The sequence below is a fragment of the Podarcis cretensis genome (genome assembly GCF_951804945.1).
Source record: "Podarcis cretensis genome assembly, chromosome: 1".
NCBI lineage: Eukaryota > Metazoa > Chordata > Lepidosauria > Squamata > Lacertidae > Podarcis > Podarcis cretensis.
Genome location: NC_137170.1, coordinates 94674442 through 94696625, shown reverse-complemented (window position 1 = coordinate 94696625; position 22184 = coordinate 94674442). Strand labels below are relative to the sequence as shown.

At 41.0% G+C, this 22184-nt stretch overlaps 1 protein-coding gene across 5 annotated transcripts in view; it reads left to right on the top strand.

Annotated features, from left to right (window-relative positions):
• The window catches only part of MYLK (myosin light chain kinase), a 175638-nt gene that overhangs the window by 116945 nt on the left and 36509 nt on the right, over window positions 1-22184 (top strand). For all 5 annotated transcript variants that reach the window (XM_079992853.1, XM_079992855.1, XM_079992854.1 and 2 more), the window contains 4 exons: window positions 842-958; window positions 4102-4173; window positions 17638-17688; window positions 19454-19581. In XM_079992853.1, coding sequence (XP_079848979.1) covers window positions 842-958; window positions 4102-4173; window positions 17638-17688; window positions 19454-19581 — 368 coding nt within the window. The remainder of the gene's footprint in view (window positions 1-841; window positions 959-4101; window positions 4174-17637; window positions 17689-19453; window positions 19582-22184) is intronic.

Genomic DNA, 22184 nt, shown 5'->3' with positions numbered 1-22184 from the left:
GTGCTCACCCATATTGGGAGGCAATTAGCAAGAATTCTTTTTCATGATTTATGAACTTTTTCTGTGTTCACAGAACTGTTGTAAGGAGAAGCACTAGAATGTGTGAATTTCCAGCATAGGAAGCTACCTTACACTAAGTCAGAGCATTCTGTGTTGCTCAGTATTGCCCATGCCACTTTTCTTCAACCTTGGGTCCCCAGACGTTCTTTGCTTACAACTCCTTGACCATTGGCTGGGGATGGTGAGATCTGTAATCCAACATCTGGTGACTTAAGGTTGAAATAACTGGCAGTAATTTTCTGGAGTTTCAGACGGAAATCTTTTTCAAGCTCTGTCTTGAGATGTTGTGGATTGAATCAGGAACCTTTTGCTTGCATATGCCCTGCCAGAGAGCCATGGCCCTTTGCCGCCCTGCATAACAATGCATCTGGATGTAGGCTGAGGAAGGAAGAAAATATTTATCTTAAGACTGCTTTGCCTATGAATATAGAATGTACCAAGATAAGTCTTAAGAGATATTCCTCTGTATTATTTCAGTTAACGTAACACTAAATAAAGTTGTAATGTTAACAGTTCTGTATTTCCATAGGCATATTTCAAAGGACCTACAGAGCTGGGGGAAAAAGACTTTATTCACTTTTGTCTTTACATATTGCAAATAATTTATTAACTGTCAAATTTTTTTCTACAAATGTATCTGGTATTCGCTACACTGATTGTGGGGTTTTATTGTTTTATTATCTGAATAATAAATAAAAATTTACCAGAAACAAACAGAGCTGTGCTTTTGTCATAAACAATGCTTGGTGGCCCCTCCTAACCTCTGTTTCCTGCCCATTAGGACCACTGTGCTCACTAACCATTGACAAGGCCTTCCCTGAAGATGAGGGCCAGTACAAATGTATAGCTGAGAATACGGCAGGAAAATCAGAGTGTGCTTGCAACGTGTCGGTGGAAGGTAAGTAGACTTTCCCCTCCTTATCCCACCTCAATTTCTGCTATCGTCACCCTGTTTAATCTGATTCTGATTTGTAAAACCACGAAAAGGTGGCTTTTTCTGCTTCTTTCTCTTTTACACTCCTTCCATGAAAATGTTACAATTTTTAATATCTAAAACAAACAGTGAATGAGCCACATGGAGCTAAACACTGTGTCCACACCATTGTGTGTCAGCTCCACATTCAGACTGCCAAAACTGTGCGTCTGAATTGACCTTAAAATCCTCTCTGCATACATTTAAGTTCACCTATGATAGTTTCTGTGGCATTTTGAAACCATATCTAAAAAGCTGCCTTGTAAGCAATGGTGTGTGCTTTTGAGGCAAAATTAAATAAATAAAACTAATATTTAACTTGCTCTTGTTCTGGTACTCTTATCACCAAACAGAAACCGTGGTGAAATTTTTACCAAAGATGGTAGAGAAAGAGCTCCATGCTGTTGTTGTATCTACCACATTGCAGTCAATAGCCTGTGCTAATGCTCACTTTCACTCTTGTCTTGAAGCAAACGTGGCTTCTGGGGGTCACTTGAGCTTAAAACAGAACATACGTTCCTCGTACAGTGTTACCTCTGGTTACGAACTTAATTCGTTCTGGAAACCTGAAACCGTTCTTAACCTGAGGTACCACTTTAGCTAATGGGCCTCCCGCTGCCGTTGTGCGGCAGCTGTGTGATTTCTGTTCTCATCCTGAAGCAAAGTTCTTAACCCAAGGTACTATTTCTGGATTAGCAGAATCTGTAACCCAAAGTGTTTGTAGCCCGAGGTGTTTGTAGCCTGAGGTACTACTGTAAAATGATATGTGGGCAAACCCAGATTCTCTAAGCCCTTTATTTATTCACTTCATTACTCTTATTACATTTAGGTCCCACCCTTTGTTCATGTTGCTCAGGGCAGTATATTTGGTCATTTCCCCCGCCTCCCGCTTTATTGTCATAACAACGTTGTGGTTAGGTATAGAGAGATTATATGACGAGCCCAGTGGGCTTCATGCCTGAATGAGGATTTGGGCCTTTGCTTCCACAATCCTTATCTTACACTTTAATTGCTATGACTGCCATTGGCCTAATCCAGCAGGCTCTTCTTACGTTATGAAGACAGAATTGATTCTCTGATTCATAGGCTTGGAGTTGCTTCACTCAAAATTTCATCTGTTGTTTTATCATAAACTCTGGCAGTCCCTTTTTTTTTTGGTTATGGGACAGTGAGCAGTTATGTGCTGAATTCCAAGGCATTGGTGGTATGTCACTTGTTGGTGTCCGGTTAAACATCAGGGGAATTAAGTACTTCTGGGCTTGCTCTACTGTGTTCTCTTGCCGAGACTTGTCTACCTATTATGTAGCCGTTCAGCCATTTGCAGATAATTGTCGAGGAGGTGAAATCTTGGCCAAGGGCATTAGACAAGATCCTGGCTGTTGCAAAATGGGCTACCAAATCCTTACAGTACAAATAAGGCAGACACATCATTAGAACAAATCAGCTCCTTCAGCTACTTAAAAACCCTTCTTTGAATGTGTATTTTACATCAGCTGTCTAAAGAAACTTGAGAAAGGCAATAAACTCTGCTCACAGTGATACCAGGATAGTGCCTGGGTCACTTTTATTGTTCCATTTTCTTCAGTTTATTAAAAGGCCTTTGGGTTGTTGTGAAGACTTCCTGGAAGTATCTAGGACATCATTCATTTCCACAAAGGCAAGAATCTCTGCATTTCTGTATCTAACCAATATTATGAAATTTTGCAGGTAGCAGAAATTCTACTTTAGTCATTACAGTTGCTTCCTTGTTGTGATATTCTCCCTGGGTCCAACTTTTCTATAATATTCAATTTACTGAGTTCAGAGATTAACAAAAGTTAATACTTGATATAACAGCATTTTTGCTTTGGATTTGCTAATCTGGTATAACATCTTACTGCTTTTGGGGGGAGGGGATGGTATATTTTTAAAAAGAAGAAATGGCAGCAATATATATTGAAAATGATGCCCCATCAGTTCTGTTCTACAAATGCTGGTACCATGATCAATATAAGGAAGAGAATATTTGCTGTATGGCTGAAGACTTCACAGGTTGAACAGGAAGGATGGAATGGATATGAATGATTTTTGCTAGATGCATATTATCTTGCAAACAGAATAAATCAAAGTTTGCATATATTTTAAAATCATTACATTCTGCTTTTCTTCTAAGGAATTTAATGTATGTAGCAAACTGTCTCATACCATTAGTCCATCTAGTTCAGTATTGTCTGCATTGAATGGCAGTGGCTCTTTCAGAGAAACATGTTTTTTGTAAGACTTATTTGCCTAGTTACTTGGAGTTACTGTTTATGCACTAGAGGCAACCAGGGAGGTGACCATTTAAAAGCTTACAAATGTGTGTGATTCCTATTGGAGGTTTACCAGTCAAACACACATGCTTTTCTATAATATGTTGTCTTAACGTGGTGCACATTTTGTTTGCCCCATTGCTGTTCCTGGTTAAGAAGTTTTTTAAATGATACAAAAGCTTACAGATTTTGTTTACCAACTGAGTGTACATTCCATGCGCAGTAATATCTCTTTCAGACTATATTTAACTTTCTGGAAACACTACTGTCTGTTCCCAGGCTTGGTTTCTATCTTTATTATAACAGCCTGCTACCTAGCCTTGCTATATTTTTGAACTGAGATTTGATTAATCTTTCAGCTTCAGCATAGTGATCTTATTTTATCCCTTCACGCTAAACCCTCTTTGGTCAATCCCTGTATTTTTGAAACAGGGAACCCTCTAGTTGGGGCTTAATCAGAGTAACTTCAGTAGAAAGTTGCATCCTACTAAATTGTTAAGATTAGCCATTGATGTTTAATGGAGTTTTGAGCAGAACATCTATTGGACAGCCGATACAGCTATTTTTATTCAGAATGTAGCCTTTCCAAACCACTGTGTGCAATAAGTCTTGTTTAAACATCACAAAAGCTAACAATTTCCATCTGCTTTCCACCTCAATCAGAATCAAATTAAAAGAATGAGAGGTCTGTTTTTCTTGCAATCATTGCTCTTTAGTTCTAAATGCTTGTTGTTGTTTTAATTGTTAACTGTCCTTTTTCTTTCCCTCTGCTTATAGAGTCTTCAAAGCCAACTGAAAAGAAGAGCAAAAAGCCAAAGAGTTCACTCTCTCCTATGCTTGCAACAGAGAGTAAGTTGTTCTGCTTTGTTTCCTTTCAGCTGAATTTGAGCAGGTACTTTAGAAAGCAGTTGGTTCCGAAGATGATTGTCTTTATTGTGACTGAAGCTAGGGGCATACAGAAAGAGGGCAGCAGCATCAATAATGAAAATCTGTTCCTCCATTTACATATTTGTATGGGTGCTTGATGTCACCTCCTGCAGTGATCATGATAAGCCTTCTGTCTAGGTGAATCTTCTTGATATTATGTTTGTATGATACACAAGCAGCAAATTTCCCAATTTCTGCATTATATAAACTCATTGTTATGGAGCCAAATGAGCAGAAATTTTAGACGTACTTGGGTCATCATGAGGGTGGTATTCCTCATACAGTGCATACAAAAGTATCTTAAGTAATAAAAGCCAAGAGGTGGAAAAATGGTCCAAGCCAAATCCTTGTCTATTTAGAACTGATTTTTTTTAATGGAATTGCTTTGTAGTTGGTGAATGCAAAAGCAGTTCATTGTTCATACTGAATATGTTGTCTCCAAAACTGGCTCAGGTGTTTTGCTTTAAAGATATATATAAAACCCATCCCTAAATTTTGGCATTGTTTCCCCCTTTTCCTCTCCATATTGTCAGATATCCACAAACTGTCTTGTATACCCTTGCTTTTTAGAACATCTGAGTATTATATTTCTATCTCACCTTTCCTCCAAGGGACTCAATGTGACCTACAAGCTCCTCCTCTGCTCTATTTTTATCCTCACAACAACCCTTTGAGGCTGGCTAGGCTGAGAGATAATGACTGGCTCAAGGTCATCCAATAACCCTCATTTCTAAGTAAAGTTTTTAACCCTGATCTCCCAGGTCCTAGTCCAGCACTCTAACCACTATACCACACTGGCTCTTTCAGCATGTGAATAGGTCTACTTTGCCCTCTTTTAGGGTAGTTATTTGTAGGTTTCATCTTAAAGGAATAGCAGGCTGATCATTCACAACTTTTGGTGGTGAACAGAACACTTCCTCCTTCCTGTTAATGATAGCTGCAGCCCTAGGATTGTTGCCGGGAATCAGAGTTAAAAACTTAAGTTAGTATGAATCAGTCAAAGGGGATGTATTTTAGTTGGAATAACAAGACTAAATCAAACTCTTGAAACAACTCCAGATTCCATGGCTGTGTAAACAAGACCTCTATAGCAACATTCTTTTACCAAATCCAGTTAAGATCAAGAGAAGAGTTTTTATTCAATTTAACATCAAAGGCAAAATAGTAACATTATACCTGTGTCTGAATAATGGGGAGAGAGAGAAATCACTGTTAGCTACTGCATATATTCTTAATTCTTGGTGCTATGACTAAAACTGCTGCTGTTGAAGGTCTTGTCTCTCCCGCCACCCAATATTTTATTTGAGATTATAACAGAAAGACAGTTAAAGTTCTCTTAGACATCTTGCATTTTGTTGAGAATGGCTGTCCTCTTAGTCACTATCCTTCGGCTCCTCAGAAGGAAAAGGGGAATCTCCTAAAATGATTATTAAATTAACAATGTCCATCTATTCTGATGTCACAAAATGAAGAAATATAATATCGGTAAATGAATGACTTGCAAATTCATTTGTGTAAGCCGCAGCCACTTAGATGCTGCCATGTTATATAAAGGTTACCTTTTGCTAGAAAGTGCAGTACAATTCTCAGATGTGGACAGATTATTATAATAAAGAATGCACAATGTAGAGAAAGGTAGTCTTGACATTTATAGATTTGAGTGCTCCACGGGTAGCCAGTAATCTAGTCAGGAGAATCAGTGGTGCTTGGTGCATATTTGATACTGAAATAGTTGAATTTCACCATTCAAAAGTAAATCCCACCTTTTCCCCATTGCTGCCTCCTCTACCCCACCCCAATCTAGTCTCTAAGGGGGTATTTTTCAGAACATCCAAAGAATCTGGAATCCTTTTGCACACAGACAACAGAGCAGCTTAGTGTAGGAATGGTGTTTGTCAGGAGAGGTCTTTACAAAATCCCCTCACAGGTTCAGCAAATGCAGGATAGGAACAATGTAGTCATGCCTGTTGGACAGCCCCTCCATTTCTGAGGCACCTGCTGGCCATGACCCCTGGCAGCCCAAGCATTTGGCATTGGTGAGAAAAGGGCCATACATATATACATCTCCTTCACCTGTTCATGAACTCTGGCTAGTCAGGGTTCCCAAATGGATGGTGCACCTTATATAATGTACAGTTTATATGCTATATGCAGTGATGGCTGGTGCCCCTTGGGACTGTTAGGGCAGAAATCCGAGATGTCGGTAGTAGGTGGAGCTAGAGCCAATGCTAAGCAGAGACAATGAATTCTAGTTTTGTCCCCATCCTTCCTGTTGGGCCACCCCATGGAATGGTTGTAAGAAAGAAAGCAGGCATGTGGGGGCTGGCTGAGGGCAGAATGAGGTTGGTGGGGCAGTGCCCTAATGGATCAGACTTCACTGCTTATATGTGTATTTGGGCCGCTTTCTCACTAAAGCCACAAGTATAGCTATCTAAGTCAATCTTGCATCACTAAGGGGTTGAGTCCTTCGGAAGTTCTAGTTACCATCCATGGAAATTAAAATATAGGGACAATGTTAGATCATAGACTCATAGAATCTTAGAGCTGGAAGGGACCCAAGGATCATCTAGTCCAACCCCCCACAATGTAGCTATTAATCTTGTAATTAAATTAACCTTGATGTAAATTATTGCTACTCAAGCCTACTTATTGTCATTTTCTTCTACTCTTACGGTATTTGTGTTGGCTTTGTGACGACTAATGGGAAGAACTGCTCTAAGTAAAAATGGCCAGGGTAACCAATTTTATGGGTGTTCATATTTGAACTGAAATAAACAGTGTTAAATTGTTACTCTTTAGGTTTATATGTGATGAAGAATTTCACACTGAGATGGATTCAATAATGTTTATGCCATCTCACTACTAAAAACTCAGAAGTTATGTCTTTCTTTGATTGGTATAAACATAAAACCTCATTTTGCGGCCTGCTTTCTCCATATTTTTTCATACAGTCCATGTTCTTGTATGAAAGGTTCTTTACGATTCTCTCAGCAAAAACCAGATAAAGGCAGTAAAGGTTTATTCAAACATTAATATTCAGCATAGAGCTGAGCGGGTATAAGGCACTGGGAGAGCAAAGGTGTTTACGGTAATAAGTCTCCCTCAGCCCACATTGCTTCTGAATCGCTGCACTACAGCAAGTTTCAGAGAAAATAACCCTTAAGACTCCAGTGTGGTATAGTGGTTAAGAGCTGTGGACTCGTAATCTGGTGAACTGGGTTCGCTTCCCTGCTCCTCCACATGCAGCTGCTGGGTGACCTTGGGCTAGTCACACTTCTTTGAAGTCTCTCAGCCCCACTCATCTCACAGAATGTTTGTTGTGGGGGAGGAAGGGAAAGGAGAATGTTAGCCACTTTGAGACTCCTTCAGGTAGTGATAAAGCGGGATATCAAATCCAAACTCCCCTTCTTCTTCTTCTTCTTCTTCTTCTTCTTCTTCTTCTTCTTCTTCCAAGTAACTGTGTAGTCCACCCTAACCCAACTTGGTGTCCTCTTGATGTTTTAGACTACAACTTCCATCAGCCCCAGCTACCATGGCCAGTGGTCAAGGATGATGGGAGCTGTGATACAAAACATTATTATTATTAACAGTAATAATAATTAGTAACAGTAATAAAAAAAATTGAATTGCCTTTTACATATGTTTCTAGGTGATTTACAAACACTATAAAAAAGCTGCAACTGTTTTTTTTTTAAAAAACCAGTAAGAAAACAATTGAAGATAGGTTTTTAAATAATACAAAATGAACACCTTGGCAAAGACCTTTTCATTTCGCTGTCAAAACAAAAGTGTCTTCAATTTCCAGGAAGTACAGGCAGTGGGTGCCTGCTGCCATATCTCAACAGGGACAGCCGCCCTGCTGTGAGTTACTACAGAGTGGGCTTCTGGAGAATGCCAGGTTGGAAAATGCTGGTGTTGTGTGAACTAGCCTGCAGGATGCCACTCAGGGGAGCTTTCAAGTCTTGGAAGTGAGCAAGACTGCTACACAGTCCCTAAACTTGTATAACCTGTCCTCAGGAAGATGGACTGTACAAATGTTTAGGCAGTTCCCTTTTATATACTTTCTGTAAGTCCTCTTATCTCCAGCCCAGCCCATAGGACTCCAGCCCAGCCCATAGGACTAAGCAGATGCAGGGATAACATAGAAAAGTTATCAGTGACATAAGCTTACTGTGGAAGAGAGCTTACAGCAACTAAACAAACTGTGCCTCAGATTTATCTCTGTTTTGTAAGGGTGACTTTCTAGACTTTGCTGATCTAGACTTACTCCTGATTGGGGAGTAAGCCAGGGGTAGGCAACCTAAGGTCCTGGGGCCGGGTGCTGCCCCAATTGCCCTCTCAATCTGGCCCGTGGACAGTCCGGGAATCAGCTTGTTTTTACATGAGTAGAATGTGTCCTTTTATTTAAAATGCATCTCTGGGTTATTTGTGGGGCCTGCCTGGTGTTTTTACATGAGTAGAATGTGTGCTTTTATTTAAAATGCATCTCTGGGTTATTTGTGGGGCATAGGAATTCTTTCATTGCCCCCCCGAAAAAATATATATATAGTCCGGCCCACCACATGATCTGAGGGATGGTGGACCAGCCCCCTGCTAAAAAACATTGCTGACCCCTGGAGTAAGCAAATGATCCCTGAGCAATATGCCATCCATAGCCCAAAGACTGCATAGTTCCCTGAAGTCTTATTTAAAAAAACTGTCTTTTGGGATTTTTGTCCATCTCTGAGTGAGTGATGATTAGGCTACTTTGCAGAATTTTCTCCAAATATTTTGCACCACATTTGGGGTAGCTGTCATTTTCCTTTCTGTGCTTCCTTACAGAGGCAGGGTACAGGGTATTGTGGAGGATATATGCCCAAACTTCATAAGGTGAAAGAACCACCAAGAGGGCCCCCTCTGCCAATCTTAACACCCAAGAGAGTCTGGAAGGGAGAGAATATTTCAGATATTTGGGTTCTGAGTCATTTAGGGCTTTAAATACTAATGTGAGCACCTTGACCTGGACTCAGAAATGAACTGGCAACCAGTGCAGCTGTTTTCAAACATGAGTTACATGAGATCTAAATGGAACTTTAGCCAGTAATCTGACCATTTCCTTTTGGACCAACTGAAGTTTCTGAGTTGCCTTCAAGGGCATATTGCAGTGACTCAGTCTGGAAGTTACTAGAGCAGTGTTTCCCAACCTTGGGGCCCCAGCTGTTTTTGGACTACAACTCCCATCATCCCTAGCTAGCAAGACCAGTGGTCAGGGATGATGGGAATTGTAGTTCAAAAACAGCTGGAGGCCCAAGGTTGGGAAACACTAGAGCATAGAGTACAATGGCCAAGCCATTTCTGTCCAAAAGGGGGAGTAGCTGGCAAACAAACCATAGATGGGAAAAGGTACTCCTAGCCACCAAGCCCACCTTAGTAGCACGGATGAGTCCAGGAACACCCCCAAGGTATGGACCTACTCCATCCAAGGGAGCACAACTCCATCCAGGACAGACCACCTTCTGGACATGAGGACTTGGAACACATAACAACTATGTCTTTTCAGAATTTATCCTCAATTTATTGGTTCATCATGGCCTCCCAGCAGCTGTCTAACTCCTCAATTGTGTCTCCCAATTCATTTTAGGGCATATATATTTTTAAAAAACTTAAAATCTTAAGTCCCAGAGGATGCACTCCCTTTTTTGTGTTCATTGGGGGGGAAATTATCCCAACTGTTTAAAACAGTTCACTGTGTAATGTTATTTCTTTTTTCAGTCTGTCTTCCAGCAATCAAAAGAACGGTGCTTGGGGGTATCTCATATCCTTAATAAATCTTCATGCTGACTACTGCATAAAATCTGTCCGATTTTATTTCAAACAAAAGTATTGGCTAGGTTATTCTGTGCTCCTGCAGAGAGTTGTTAATATACATCACCACTGACACTGTCCAGAACAAAACCTAGGGAAATCTCCATTGTTATTTCTTAGACCTGATATCCTGGCTAGTGCTGAACTGAATAATTCAAGCTAGCAGGTCTCTGTACTTTCGGTGCATAGGGCAAATGCAGGATTAATCTTTGGGTGGGCTTGAAATAGCGACCTTGGGCCAGTCACTGTCTCTTAGCTCAACCTACCTCACAGGATTGTTGTGGGGATTAAATGAGGAGGAGAACCATGTAAGCCACCTTGAGCTCCATGAAGAAAAAGGAGGGATATAAATGAAATCAATCAATCGATAGAAGAGCTTTTTGGTGTGTGTTTTTAATGGGGTGGGGCGACTTTGGGACAGGCTTAATTAGTGCATTAGCTTCCCTCTGCAGCTCAGTGATATCTCCTGTGAAACTTGAGAGAGAATCCACTATAGGACTGCATCCCAAACACTGTCAAAGGAGATACCATCAGGTTGCTAAGGTGTATCCAACCAGCTGCTTCAAGCAGCAGCAAAGCTTTTATTTAAAAACAAAAACCAGCCAATTAATCATTAAAGGTAAACCTGCCCGATCCAAATATCCTTTTGTGTTGCCTGCCCCCCAAACTAGCTGATATCTCCTCCCCACTTTCAAGAGGAGAAATGGTGAAACTGGTAGTGGGGTAGAGCTTGAGTCCCAGCAATGTTCCATTGTTCTTGAATTATTAGACAGATGTTTGCAGTGCCAGTGTACAAGGATGTCATCAGTGTAAACATGTCAAAAGTTCCTCATCATTTTCACGAGCTCCACAGTGGAAAATATATATAAAGCACTTACTTTAACTGGCCGGGATTAGCTCTCAGTAGCCAGAATGATCAAAGCCCTATTCTGTTGCTTGCCCTTCAGAAACAAAGCAAAATCTTACCCAGATGGAGAAGTGGAGTTTACAGGTGTCATTTTAGGCAAATGTCTTTGCAACCTAATCACAAAAATGTTTTGATTTAATTTCCATTTCCTATTTCTTAGGGATAGAACCAGCAGTTCTTCCAAGCTCCAATTATAAAAGCATTAAACATGTCTGCTGCCATAGTTGATAGCCAACATGCTGCCTCTGACCACTTCCTATTGTGGACCGGGCTTAGAGGTGTGTGCCCAATCACTTTTTATTAATGGAGTCTTCAGCACAGCATCACCACTTTCTCCCAGAGTTCTAGAACCTGCTGCTTCCCACACTTGCCTTTTCCCAGCTCAGCATCAATATGTTTAAGAGGATGGCAGCAAAAGTTCCATCGTTGCTCTTTCTTTTTTATTTCATTAGCCTGCAACTTTATACTCTGTAATAAGATATAGTTGCTGTAAAAATGTAGAAATAAAGTAACAGCTTCAAGTAGGACCACCACCACCCCTTGCATAAAAACAAAATGCCACTGTGTTCAAGCTCCTAAACATTTAAAATACGTTTTCCATGTTTGAAAAGTCATTGGAGTGGAATGGTAGTATTGTTGTTGTAACTTCTGAGAATGAACATGTGCAACATGAGGAAATGAACGCTTTTAAGGCTGAAATCTTGCTTTCTAGGCCCTGCACTTATTGTGAGAATTTGCGCTTCTTGATAATTATGTAGATAGTGACAGGCAAATTACACTGCAGATAACTGTAAGGCAGAAATGGAGTTTGCTGTCACATTTGCCAGATAACAAAATATAGAGTATGTTCCACTATTCAGAGAGCTTCTGAAATTTCCACTTTGAAAAAGATTTCTCACAGACCCAGGAAAATTCAGAGAAGTGATTTAAACAGAATATGGTTTTAATAAACAACTTCGGGATCAACAGGTACTTAGAGTGAGACCTATCATGACCAATTCTTTTGTTTGGGGGGTGGGGGATGAACCTGAGTTGGAACTGCTCCAGATTCTGGTATGTTGGAACTGCTAAAAGAAACATGGAACAGACTTCTATCTAAACTGTATCCAATGCTGCACAGAACTCAGGCAAATCAATAGTGTGAGAACTCGTTTTACAAATAATCTTCAAAGTGGGAAAAATAACACTTCTCAAGTGTTGGTCCCTCTGTCTGAATTAGTTCTACAGTGGTTTGTCCATTTTATTTTCTTATGGGTTAGATCATTGGTGGGAGACTTCTGGCCTGTGGGCCAAATTAGGCCCACTGGCTTCCTAGTTTGACCCAAACAACACGTATGATGTCAGGCAGAAAAGTGCACACCAAGCTCATTCATGGTCATTCATTCCCTTCTGCTGGGGAAATGGTGTGCTCTTTGAATTACACTAGAAAGGCAGGATCTCTTTTGAACTCAAGCTAGGGCTTCAAAGGAGGAAAGGAAAGCTGAGAGCACACTTAGAATGTGTTCCAGCTTCTTGCTTTGAAGTAGAATCATTTGATGCCATGTGATTGACAGGTGGGCCACCCCACCCACCTGTCAAAGCAGCCTATAGAGGGTGGGGGAGTTTTGGATCTGCCTTGCCAGTTAGATTAAACTCCTGGATTAAACCTGAAGGTCTCAGTGACACTTGGAAGTTGATAAAATAGAAAATATTTCCTCTTACCCACCACGTTTTGCATCATAACTGAACCAGGTTGCTTTTCCTCAAATAAAAATTATTGTGATTGGACTTCCTATCTAGTTTCAGGGGGAGTGTACAGGAAAGTTTCTGTAATGGGCTTCTTTCTTTCTTTCTTTCTTTCTTTCTTTCTTTCTTTCTTTCTTTTAGATAAACAGCACCTGGTCTAGAATTCCTTGAGGCTATTTTCATTGTGAGATGAGCATCAGTGTGGCAAACACCACATTTTAAGGCATTTTGATCATATGCCTGGCTTATTTGGTCACTTGAAACAAAGAAAAAGGGTCAAACACTGATGAGATAGTGGGGATGGTAGCCCAACAACATCTGGAGCACCAGGGGTTTTCCATCCTTGCTCTAAACCAGTAAGGAAAATGTTCTGGATGAGCATGCCATTCCTCCTTGGCAAGTATTTAAGTTTATGCCAGGTATGTTACTTGAATCTCTGCCAGCTTATTATGCTTTATAGTTTATGCCATCCTGACAAGCTGTGACTGAGTTAATACTGGCAAAGAGCAGGATTTTCCATGAAGGCTTTGTTTACATTGCATTCTGCATAGTTATCTGGGGACAGGCAGAAGAGAAGGGTGGTTGTTATTGATTGCCACATATAGAAGTTGATCATGACATCTTATCTCTGTGTTACACAACCCACATGGCACAGTGAAAATTGCCTTTTATTTCCCCCACTCCTGAAATGTTCTTTTCTTGTCTGTAAATGTACAAACTATGCTGAATTGCCCATGTCATCTCAGTGAAGGTCAGCCTAGAGATCCTTCTAAAATGTGCTGTGGTTTTCTTTCAGCAGCAGGCATTCCTCAAACATGGTTAACCCATTTTAATCAGATTAGATGTTTTGCTTTGCATCTAGTTCTTTATATAGGCAGGAATTGCTTCATACAATCTTCTTTCCCTTTTCTTTCCATTCTATTGCTGCGCTCTTAATATGGGCCTAAAGTTCCACTTAGAATTATCAGTGCATGCACTTGGTATCTTCTCCCCAACCAATACCCCCTCTCTTTTTTATATAGTTCATGAGTATGAAGCATATGATAACAATAGGATTCACACCATTTCCCAAGAAGATAGTAGAGGAATCAAAGGTCAATGAGCAAAGCAACTTTAGATCCACATGGCCAAAAGCTGAGGATTACTAAGAGTGGGAGCAGATTGTTTATGGCAGAGTTTTCTCCTATAAGTCCCCACCATTTTGAACTTTGCACAGTGCCCCAGAGCTCCTAAAAGCATTGTTCTTGGTCACAGTGGAAAATTAAAAATGGTGTGTGATTCTTAGACACAGTTGCTTAAGAACACAGGGAACTGCCTTATATGGAGTCCATCCCGCTCTGTATTTTCTACAATTACTGGCAGCGGCTCTTCCTTAACTGGAGATGCTGGTGATTGAACCTGGGCCATTCATTCAAAGCAAGATCCTGTACTGCAGAACTCTGCCCACCCAAATAGCAGGGGTGGGAAAGAAGGCAGATTGCATCATGACATGCCCATTTCCCAAAAGGCCAAGTTGCTAATTTAATCATGAAAAGAGTCTTACAGTGGTACCTTGGGTTAAGTACTTAATTCGTTCTGGAGGTCAGTACTTAACCTGAAACTGTTCTTAACCTGAAGTACCACTTTAGCTAATGGGGCCTCCTGCTGCTGCCGCCGCGCCGCCGGAGCACGATTTCTGTTCTTATCCTGAAGCAAAGTTCTTAACCTGAAGCACTATTTCTGGCTTAGTGGAGTGTGTAACCTGAAGCGTATGTAACCTGAAGCGTATGTAACCCGAGGTACCACAGTACTAGATCACTAATTCAGTTGCAGACTCTGGAAGTTCTCTCAGTAGAATTTTGCTCAGGAGATGCTCCCGCTGGTGAAAGGGGAGGTGTTTTCACCAAATACTCCTGCCCTTGTAGCTCCCATGCACACCCACACCACAACTGCTCTGATGAGTTACAGCACCCTCTGGAATAGTGTGTTTGACTGGCCTTCAAAACTGAAGGGAAAATCAGTGACAATAGTCTCCTCTTTCTTGCTTGTTCAAAGCTCATTCCGCAAATGGAAGGAGCCTTTCATTTACGGAATGCAAGTCTAGACCCAGCCATCTGAAAGGTAGATACAATTTTATGTTGTCATATTGAGAGAACTGGGGAGGAGAGGAAAGGCAATATGGATCCTAGAAATGCCTTCAGCAAACTTGGTTGGAAGGTTTTGGTAAAAGTTAATAATGTAAAAGGCTCCATTATACCAAGGAAAGGCCACTAGGGGTTCATCTGTGGACTCATACTGCCCAGCCCTCATTGTTGCCCTGCCCTGCCCACCCCTGCCCTACTCTGGTATGCAACAGCAATTCTGGTATCAGAAAGCCCAGATCCTTGTGCTGCTCCTCCCTGACCACTATTCCTACTTATACCAATGTAACTTAGTATTGTATACCCTGATTGGCAGTGGCTCTCCAATATTTCAGACAGACATTCCCAACATGCTGGGTTTGGAACAAGGGACTTTCTGTATGCAAACCAGATGCTCTACCACTGAGCTATTGTTTCTTCAGCTTCCCACCATACAAATAGACTGGAGTATTCTGGGAGCAGAGGCTATTGTTGGAATGTATGGCAAAGTGGAGGGGAAGCCGCATGGGACATGAGAAATCTTGGCTAATGATAGTTGAGGATTTTGAGAGACCTTGACCTGACTCTAAGGATGTCACAGCAGTGACTAATACAGAGTGGGCACTGGTGTTAAATGGCCCATGGTGTGCAAAGGCATCTATAATATGAACAGTACTCTTTTCCCTCTGGAAATTAAAGCTATAGCTTCAGGTAAATTTCCTTGAATTTCTGTTTCCTAAAGAAGGGCTTGATGTCTCAGAAAGTATGGGCTGTCCTCTGAGTGCAGCTGAAGTTTGAGCTGCTAAATGGCTAGCATTTTAAAATATCAAGCTGCTTATTAAAGAGCCTAAGTGTGGAGATTTAGAAGCTTAGCTATAAGCTTTTGTTTTGAAAAGCTTTGCAGTGGCATTATTGTGCATGGGGGAGGAGGATGGACCACTGCTGAAGTCATTAAAAATTTCTGGTTGTTTGGAAGTAACCTCTCAGGTTTATAGAAGCGAAGCTAGGGAAAGTACAGGAGAATAATCTCTCTCTTGTGCTTGACCACATTGGTAAAATTTCTAGTGGAAGCAGGCATTGGTAGGTACTGAAAGGACAATGGGGCAGAAGCCCATGACACAAATGAGCATAATATTTACATATGCTAATATATATATATATAGAGAGAGAGAGAGAGAGAGATATGACGCTGGGAAATTAAGATGGTGGTAGGTATCTGAGGTCTCACCAGCAGTGCACTTTGCAGTGTGCTTAGCTATAAGTAAGGATGGACAAATCTGTCAATTTGATTATTTTTATCAAACATCTGTACCTGATTTGTGGTGGAGTTCTCCTACGGCTTGGCATGTGACAAAGCAGAATGCTGGGTTTGGAACAAGGGACTTTCTGTATGCAAACCAGGCCATGGTTTCTCCAGGTGAGAGGACTCTCCCTGAGGTAGTTTGACAGAGACCATATAGACAACCAATCTACAAAATAAACTCTTTCCCCCCCTTTTTGCACCAAACCTCCCAGAAATCTTTTTTCATCTTGTGGGTGCTTAGAATGCAACTTAGCAGCATCAAAAGATAGATAAGCTCTTTAAATGTGAAGTGGTTGGTTGGTTGGAAATTGTTTTGAATTGTCTTGGACAAGAAGAAGCAGCTAACAAGTTTAGTAAACTTATCATCATCATCTGCACATCCCCAAATCTACTTTGGAGGACCTTCAGCAGAGTGTAGGGGACAACAGTGTTGTGCAAGAAATCCTTGCATTGATGGAACCTTAGCCTTAGCACTGCATTGAATACAACTCATAATGACAGGAAGACTTGTGGATATAGGTTTTGCCCAGATAGTCTCCAGCCTTTACTGCAGTTATATGAGATTTTTCCACTTGATCATTTTTGAGTGGCTCAGACAGTGCAGTGAGTGATTTCCTGGGAAGGAAGGAGCAGTTGGGAGTTTCGTGTTACTATTTTTAGCAAAATGCCTGAAAAGGGAAACGAGAGGGAGATCGGGACAGACACAAACACAGACGCTTCTGAGCATCTCTACTTATGGGACTAGTATTTGCACCATTGAAATGGCATGGCACAATGTTCCATAGCTGCAAACCCATTTAAAAGGAGCCTTTCCCCACAGTAGGTGTGATTTTCTCATGCCTAAAATTATTCTGCTTCAATATCAGCCTTTTAATGCTTTGTAAATCTCACCCCTTAAAAACAAACGTACAGGTGATTAGTTACATAGCCTCATTATAGGAGTATTTGTCCTCCTTTGCTCTCAGTCCTACTCTTGGCAGGAAACAAATGCATTCTGGGGAGGCTGCACCCATTTCCTCTCAGGGCAAAACTACACTCATTACATAGGTACTTTGTGTGTATGGAGCTGCCAATATAATTTTATTTTTTGTAAAAGCAACAGTGGGGGCCCCTGCTTTGGACTGGAGCCATGACATGGGGGAGGGGAATTGGATGCTTTCTCCTCATGCCCCATGGGACCTGAAACCAGAGTTGTCTCTGTACCATTTGCTATTAGCTATGTTGGTACTTTTTTTTTTTTTTTAAGTGCACAAGTTTCTACCTCTGGCTGGTAGGAATAGCAGGGAGTTGATCTGGTTAGAATCTCATAAGCCTAATCCAACAAAGGGATTCCCAGTGACTTTTTTACAAAAGTAAAATGATGTTGGGAGATCCTGACACTTGTTACAGTGCCATGTTTACACAGTTCCCCTTTGCAAACAGGCAGCTTCTACTTGTATAGTGAATTCACATATTTTGTTGTGCTCATCACAAAGTTCATCTACAAACCCCTCTCTTTGTTTAATTAGGTGAGGCAACAGTGAAGAAAAAACCAGCTCCCAAGACTTCACCCAAAGCAGGTATTGATTGGAATATTGCTATTAATACAGATAAGAGAACAGTAAACAAATGCAGAAAAATTACCATGCAACACACTTTAAACAACCTTGTTAGTTGTACCCATTTAAGTTTGATGGCTTGACAGTTCAGGACAACGTTTCTCAGTTACCTGTCTTCTTTTGTAGGTCTATCAGGTGTGTGTGTGTGTGTGTGTGTATCAGTGTAATAAAATATGTTGTTTTATTAGACACACAGCATTTTCAAGAGACTGTGCAGTTCTGTCAGACAGGAAGTCTTAAACTCCCTCTCATTAGACCTCCCCAAGTTAAAAGTAAAAACCAATTATAACTGAATAAAGTGACTTTAGTTCAAAGACTAACCAAATTCTTATCCCAAATCAGATTTTCCCCCCTGTGCTGATGGATAGATTTCTGCCCCATACATGCCCTTACTCACTCTGAACCAGACTTGGAGAATTCATAACCCATCAAGTCAAATGCCCATCAAGTCAAATGCTGTTAATCAACTATAAATTAGGGCTAATGATTCATGCTTAATGAGTGTTTTTGCAGTGTCAGGCAGCTAAAAAAAGCAAGAGGTTTAATGGACTTCTGGTGGCCCACAAAAAACGCCTGGTTAGTTGCATTCAATTTGGGACTAGAGATGGGTGAGCTGTCCCATAGCTCCCTCAGATTAACTCAGAAATTATCTGAGATCTTTCCTATAGGTCTGGGGGGAAAATCATACACATCCTTTTTTTAGCTTGCATCATTTGTAGAGGGAGATTTGAGTGACTACATAGACCAAAACCAAGGGAGGAAGTCCAACCCCCTTCATGACGGACACTTTAGGCAAGAGTGCCCTCCATGGAACCCTTGTTTGTTTGTTTGTTTTTACCATAGGAAGCTATCTTTATATGCAGGACATATCTACACTTCCCTTTCTTCCATGCTTTCCAGGCACAGTCTAATGCTTTAAAGTTATGTGTCCAATTGCTCTCTTTTATTTTCCCTCTCTTTTTTGCTCCAGAGCTTTCCCCATTAAAATCAACTCTTTTAAAGCTGAATCCATGGAAAAGTCTAATTTCTGGTTGTTGTGCTTCAGCTTTAAAGAGCATGTTTTCATGGGGAAAGGGGGAAAAAAAAGAGCACTTGGACACAGAGCTTTAAAGTGTGGACCTGTGCCTGGAAAGAGCAGGGCAAAAGGTAAGTCATATCATTAGTCTGTCTAGCTCAGTGCTACCTACACCGAAAGGCTCACCAAGGTTTCAGGAAAGGTTCTCTCCCAGTCCTAACACAGAGATGGCAAGCACTGATCCAGTTGCTCTACCACTGAGCTGCAGCTCTTCCTCATTTCTCAGCTCAGTCTTGTCTCTAGAGACCTCTATAGGGCATCTCCAAGACTGAGCTGAAATTGCTGCCTTGTTATCCTGTAATCCTGGTAGAGCTGTTGGTGTGCTTTACTTCTAACCCCCCATCCCTGGCTTCACTCAGCCAGGAGACTGGGCTTGTTTTTGCTGGGCTCTTTTCACAGTTGAAGCTTTGAAAAAATGGTTAGATAAATGGCAATAGGTTAACTTACCCATCTGGATGCATTGACTTGATAACTTTGAAAAGTCTGTCCGTCAGCCCAAGAAGCAGTGAAAAGCTTCAGTGAAAAATGGAGGAAAGCAGAGCCACATAGATGTAGGCACACTTTTAATGCCTTGTTAGCTTCCTAAACTCAGAGCCAAGAACTTACTCCAGTGAGAACCCTACCTCTAAATAAATCCTCCCTTTTTGCCAGCTCTTCCCCCGCAGATTGTTCAGTTCCCAGAAGACCAAAAAGTTCGGGCTGGTGAATCAGTGGAGCTGTTGTGCAAAGTTGCAGGAACTCTGCCCTTAACCTGTACCTGGATGAAATTTCGGAAACAGGTAACACTATCTTTGTTGCTGTTCTTTTGTTCATAGGTTGCATGATAGAAGGTGGTATCTGAAAGTAATGTTTTCATATATGAAGTATTCATGTTCACCCAGAATCATATGTTGCACATGCAGCCAAATGTCAGCTATTTTCCTACATAGCAACTTGCATCTACATCAGCTGGAGCAGGAAGCTTTTTATCCTATGAAATCTAGTAATGATAACTCTGTGGCACGTTTGTCCATGCTGAATATTACTGAAAAGTCCTAACTAAATGTGGTGGTAAAACAGACACCATGGCAAATGTGTAGTTCAATAATGACTTGCTGTTTCCTTGAAAGTAAGGGCTGAGCTACACACAGTGCTAAATGCATCACTTAAGGTAGTGATTCTTTTTTAAATGGTCAGTGGTAGGTAGCCCCTCCCCCCTCCACATGAAGATTAGGGCCATCGTTTGCTAGGAGAGGAGATTGAACTTCCGCTGTCCAGAAGTTTCAGTCCCAGCAAAAACATTCTCCTCCCATGCTGCTATTAGCTCAGGAAGAAAGTTACTACAATGGGAACTTCTTTCCTGGAACAGCAAGCAGGTTTTGTGTGTCTGATTTTGTTGGGACTACAGCTACCAAGGAGAGTGGGTTGGTTAAATCCCCTCTCCCAGCACAATACAGTCCTGATCACACACTATGCATGCTATTTAATATTTCATAAGCATTCATGAAATTACAAGTGATGCATTTAGCAAAGTAATTGCTTGTGGATGGTGTTTGCCTCCATGAGGCAAACATAGCAGTAATAGTATGTTATCTTATGCAAATAAATAAATTCTACTGATCTTCTCCTCCCTACACTGCTCTTGAGAGATCCCCCAGATATGCTTTTTTGTCCCATCTCAGCTTGTGTGGAGGCAGCCAAATATAGTATTCAGATCTTGGCTTATGGATAGCTGTTGCTTTGCCTCAGGGTGCTGACTGAAAAGCCAGGGATATGATTAGACTCGTTATTATTTCACTTTTAGGATCAGAGAGAGATGTCTGCTACACTCTGAGGTTTTCTTGCCATTAACCTCTCTCACTCTTACATTTTTGTAGTTTCATTGGTCTGTGTTTTTCTTATGAATTCCATTATTTTCAACGAATACGTCTTCATTTCCTTCTTCTGCCCCTTTCTTTAGTACCATTTTGGAATCTAGAAAAATCCCTTGTAATTGCCCTGGAGGGGTTATACATTATTATTTTTAGATCAGTGTTAATCCAGTTGCCCCACATGCTTGTGCCATTTGAGCAGAAGGGTAAGTGCTTGGATATTAGTTACGCTTTCGTACCACTGCATAACTTGTGTTCTATGGGAAAAGGTTGTATACTTTTTTTTTTTTTTTTTTTACTTTGTGGAGATCCCACCCAAACTGAGTTTAGTTAGAGGTAGGAATAATACAAATGGTTTCTAGACAGCTTTTGTGGGTCTCTTTCCTTTATTTTTATCCCATTTTACAGCCAAGTATTGTCTCCCTAAGAAGCTCAAAAGGAGAGAGAGAGAGAGAGAGAGAGAGAGAGAGAGAGAGAGAGAGACTGTCTTCAGTCTTAACAAACTAAACAAAGCACACAAGGGAAGGGGAAGGGAAGAAAAGGTAGAAGAGAGAGATCAGTCCATCAAGGCCAGAATGTTGTGGCAAGCTGTATCAAGTTTGAGCCAGGCTGGTGTTTCTGTTTGGACAGTGGTTGGTGGCTTTTGTTCCCTTTGGCTGACGGATGGAGCCAGAGTGTCCTTTTCGCTTGTTTCTGCAGTCCCAGGGCAATGGACAGCTGGAGCTGAGTGTTCTTTCTGGCAGGGACATTTTATGATGATGATTTACCGGTACTTGCTTCTCATTTGTTAGCTTTTAAAATCTGTTTTATGAATGCCATTTTAAATTTTTGTTTCTTAGCCACCTTCAGTTGTTCAGTTATCAACTAGAAAGGCAGGATATAAATATTCACAATCGAGAAGTAGCTCTAAGTCCCTTTTATAAAAGAGGATGGCCGCTTGTCCTACTTTACAGAGAGCAGTCCTCTATTTGAATAGCTGTCTGGTCCAATGTCAATTTAAAGGTTAAAAAAAACAACAGTGATAAGAAGTAAGAGAAGGAACCTTGAAATTGCTCATAACAGCAAGTGGACAACAGATTATGCAGGAACAGAGGTTTTTGCTGAGTCTCTTTTGGCCATTTTGGCTCATGTCCACAGCTGGCTCATGCCCACAGCTGACCACTGAGCTGACAGTATGATCAGTAAGCTGCTTTGCCAGCAGCTCCTGACAAAGGTATTTCTGAATTTGCATACATACGCATATGAAAATATGAACATCTCTGCCATCTATTGTTTTAATTCTTGTTGAAGCATTGCCTCTCCTTTTGGTAATTCATAAGTGGCCAGCCTAGTGCCAATTCCTGGGCAGAAATAAACCAAGATGCCTGCTGCTTGCGGATATTTCACATTGAGACCTAGGACTCCAGTGGCAGACAGTTGTACCAATCTATCATTTCTGGTATAGTCTATGTAACCATAATGCTTCTGTTAGGCTTGATACCCCAATAATCTGTTCTGTTAAGTGGAATGATCACCACCTTGAATTCCTGGCT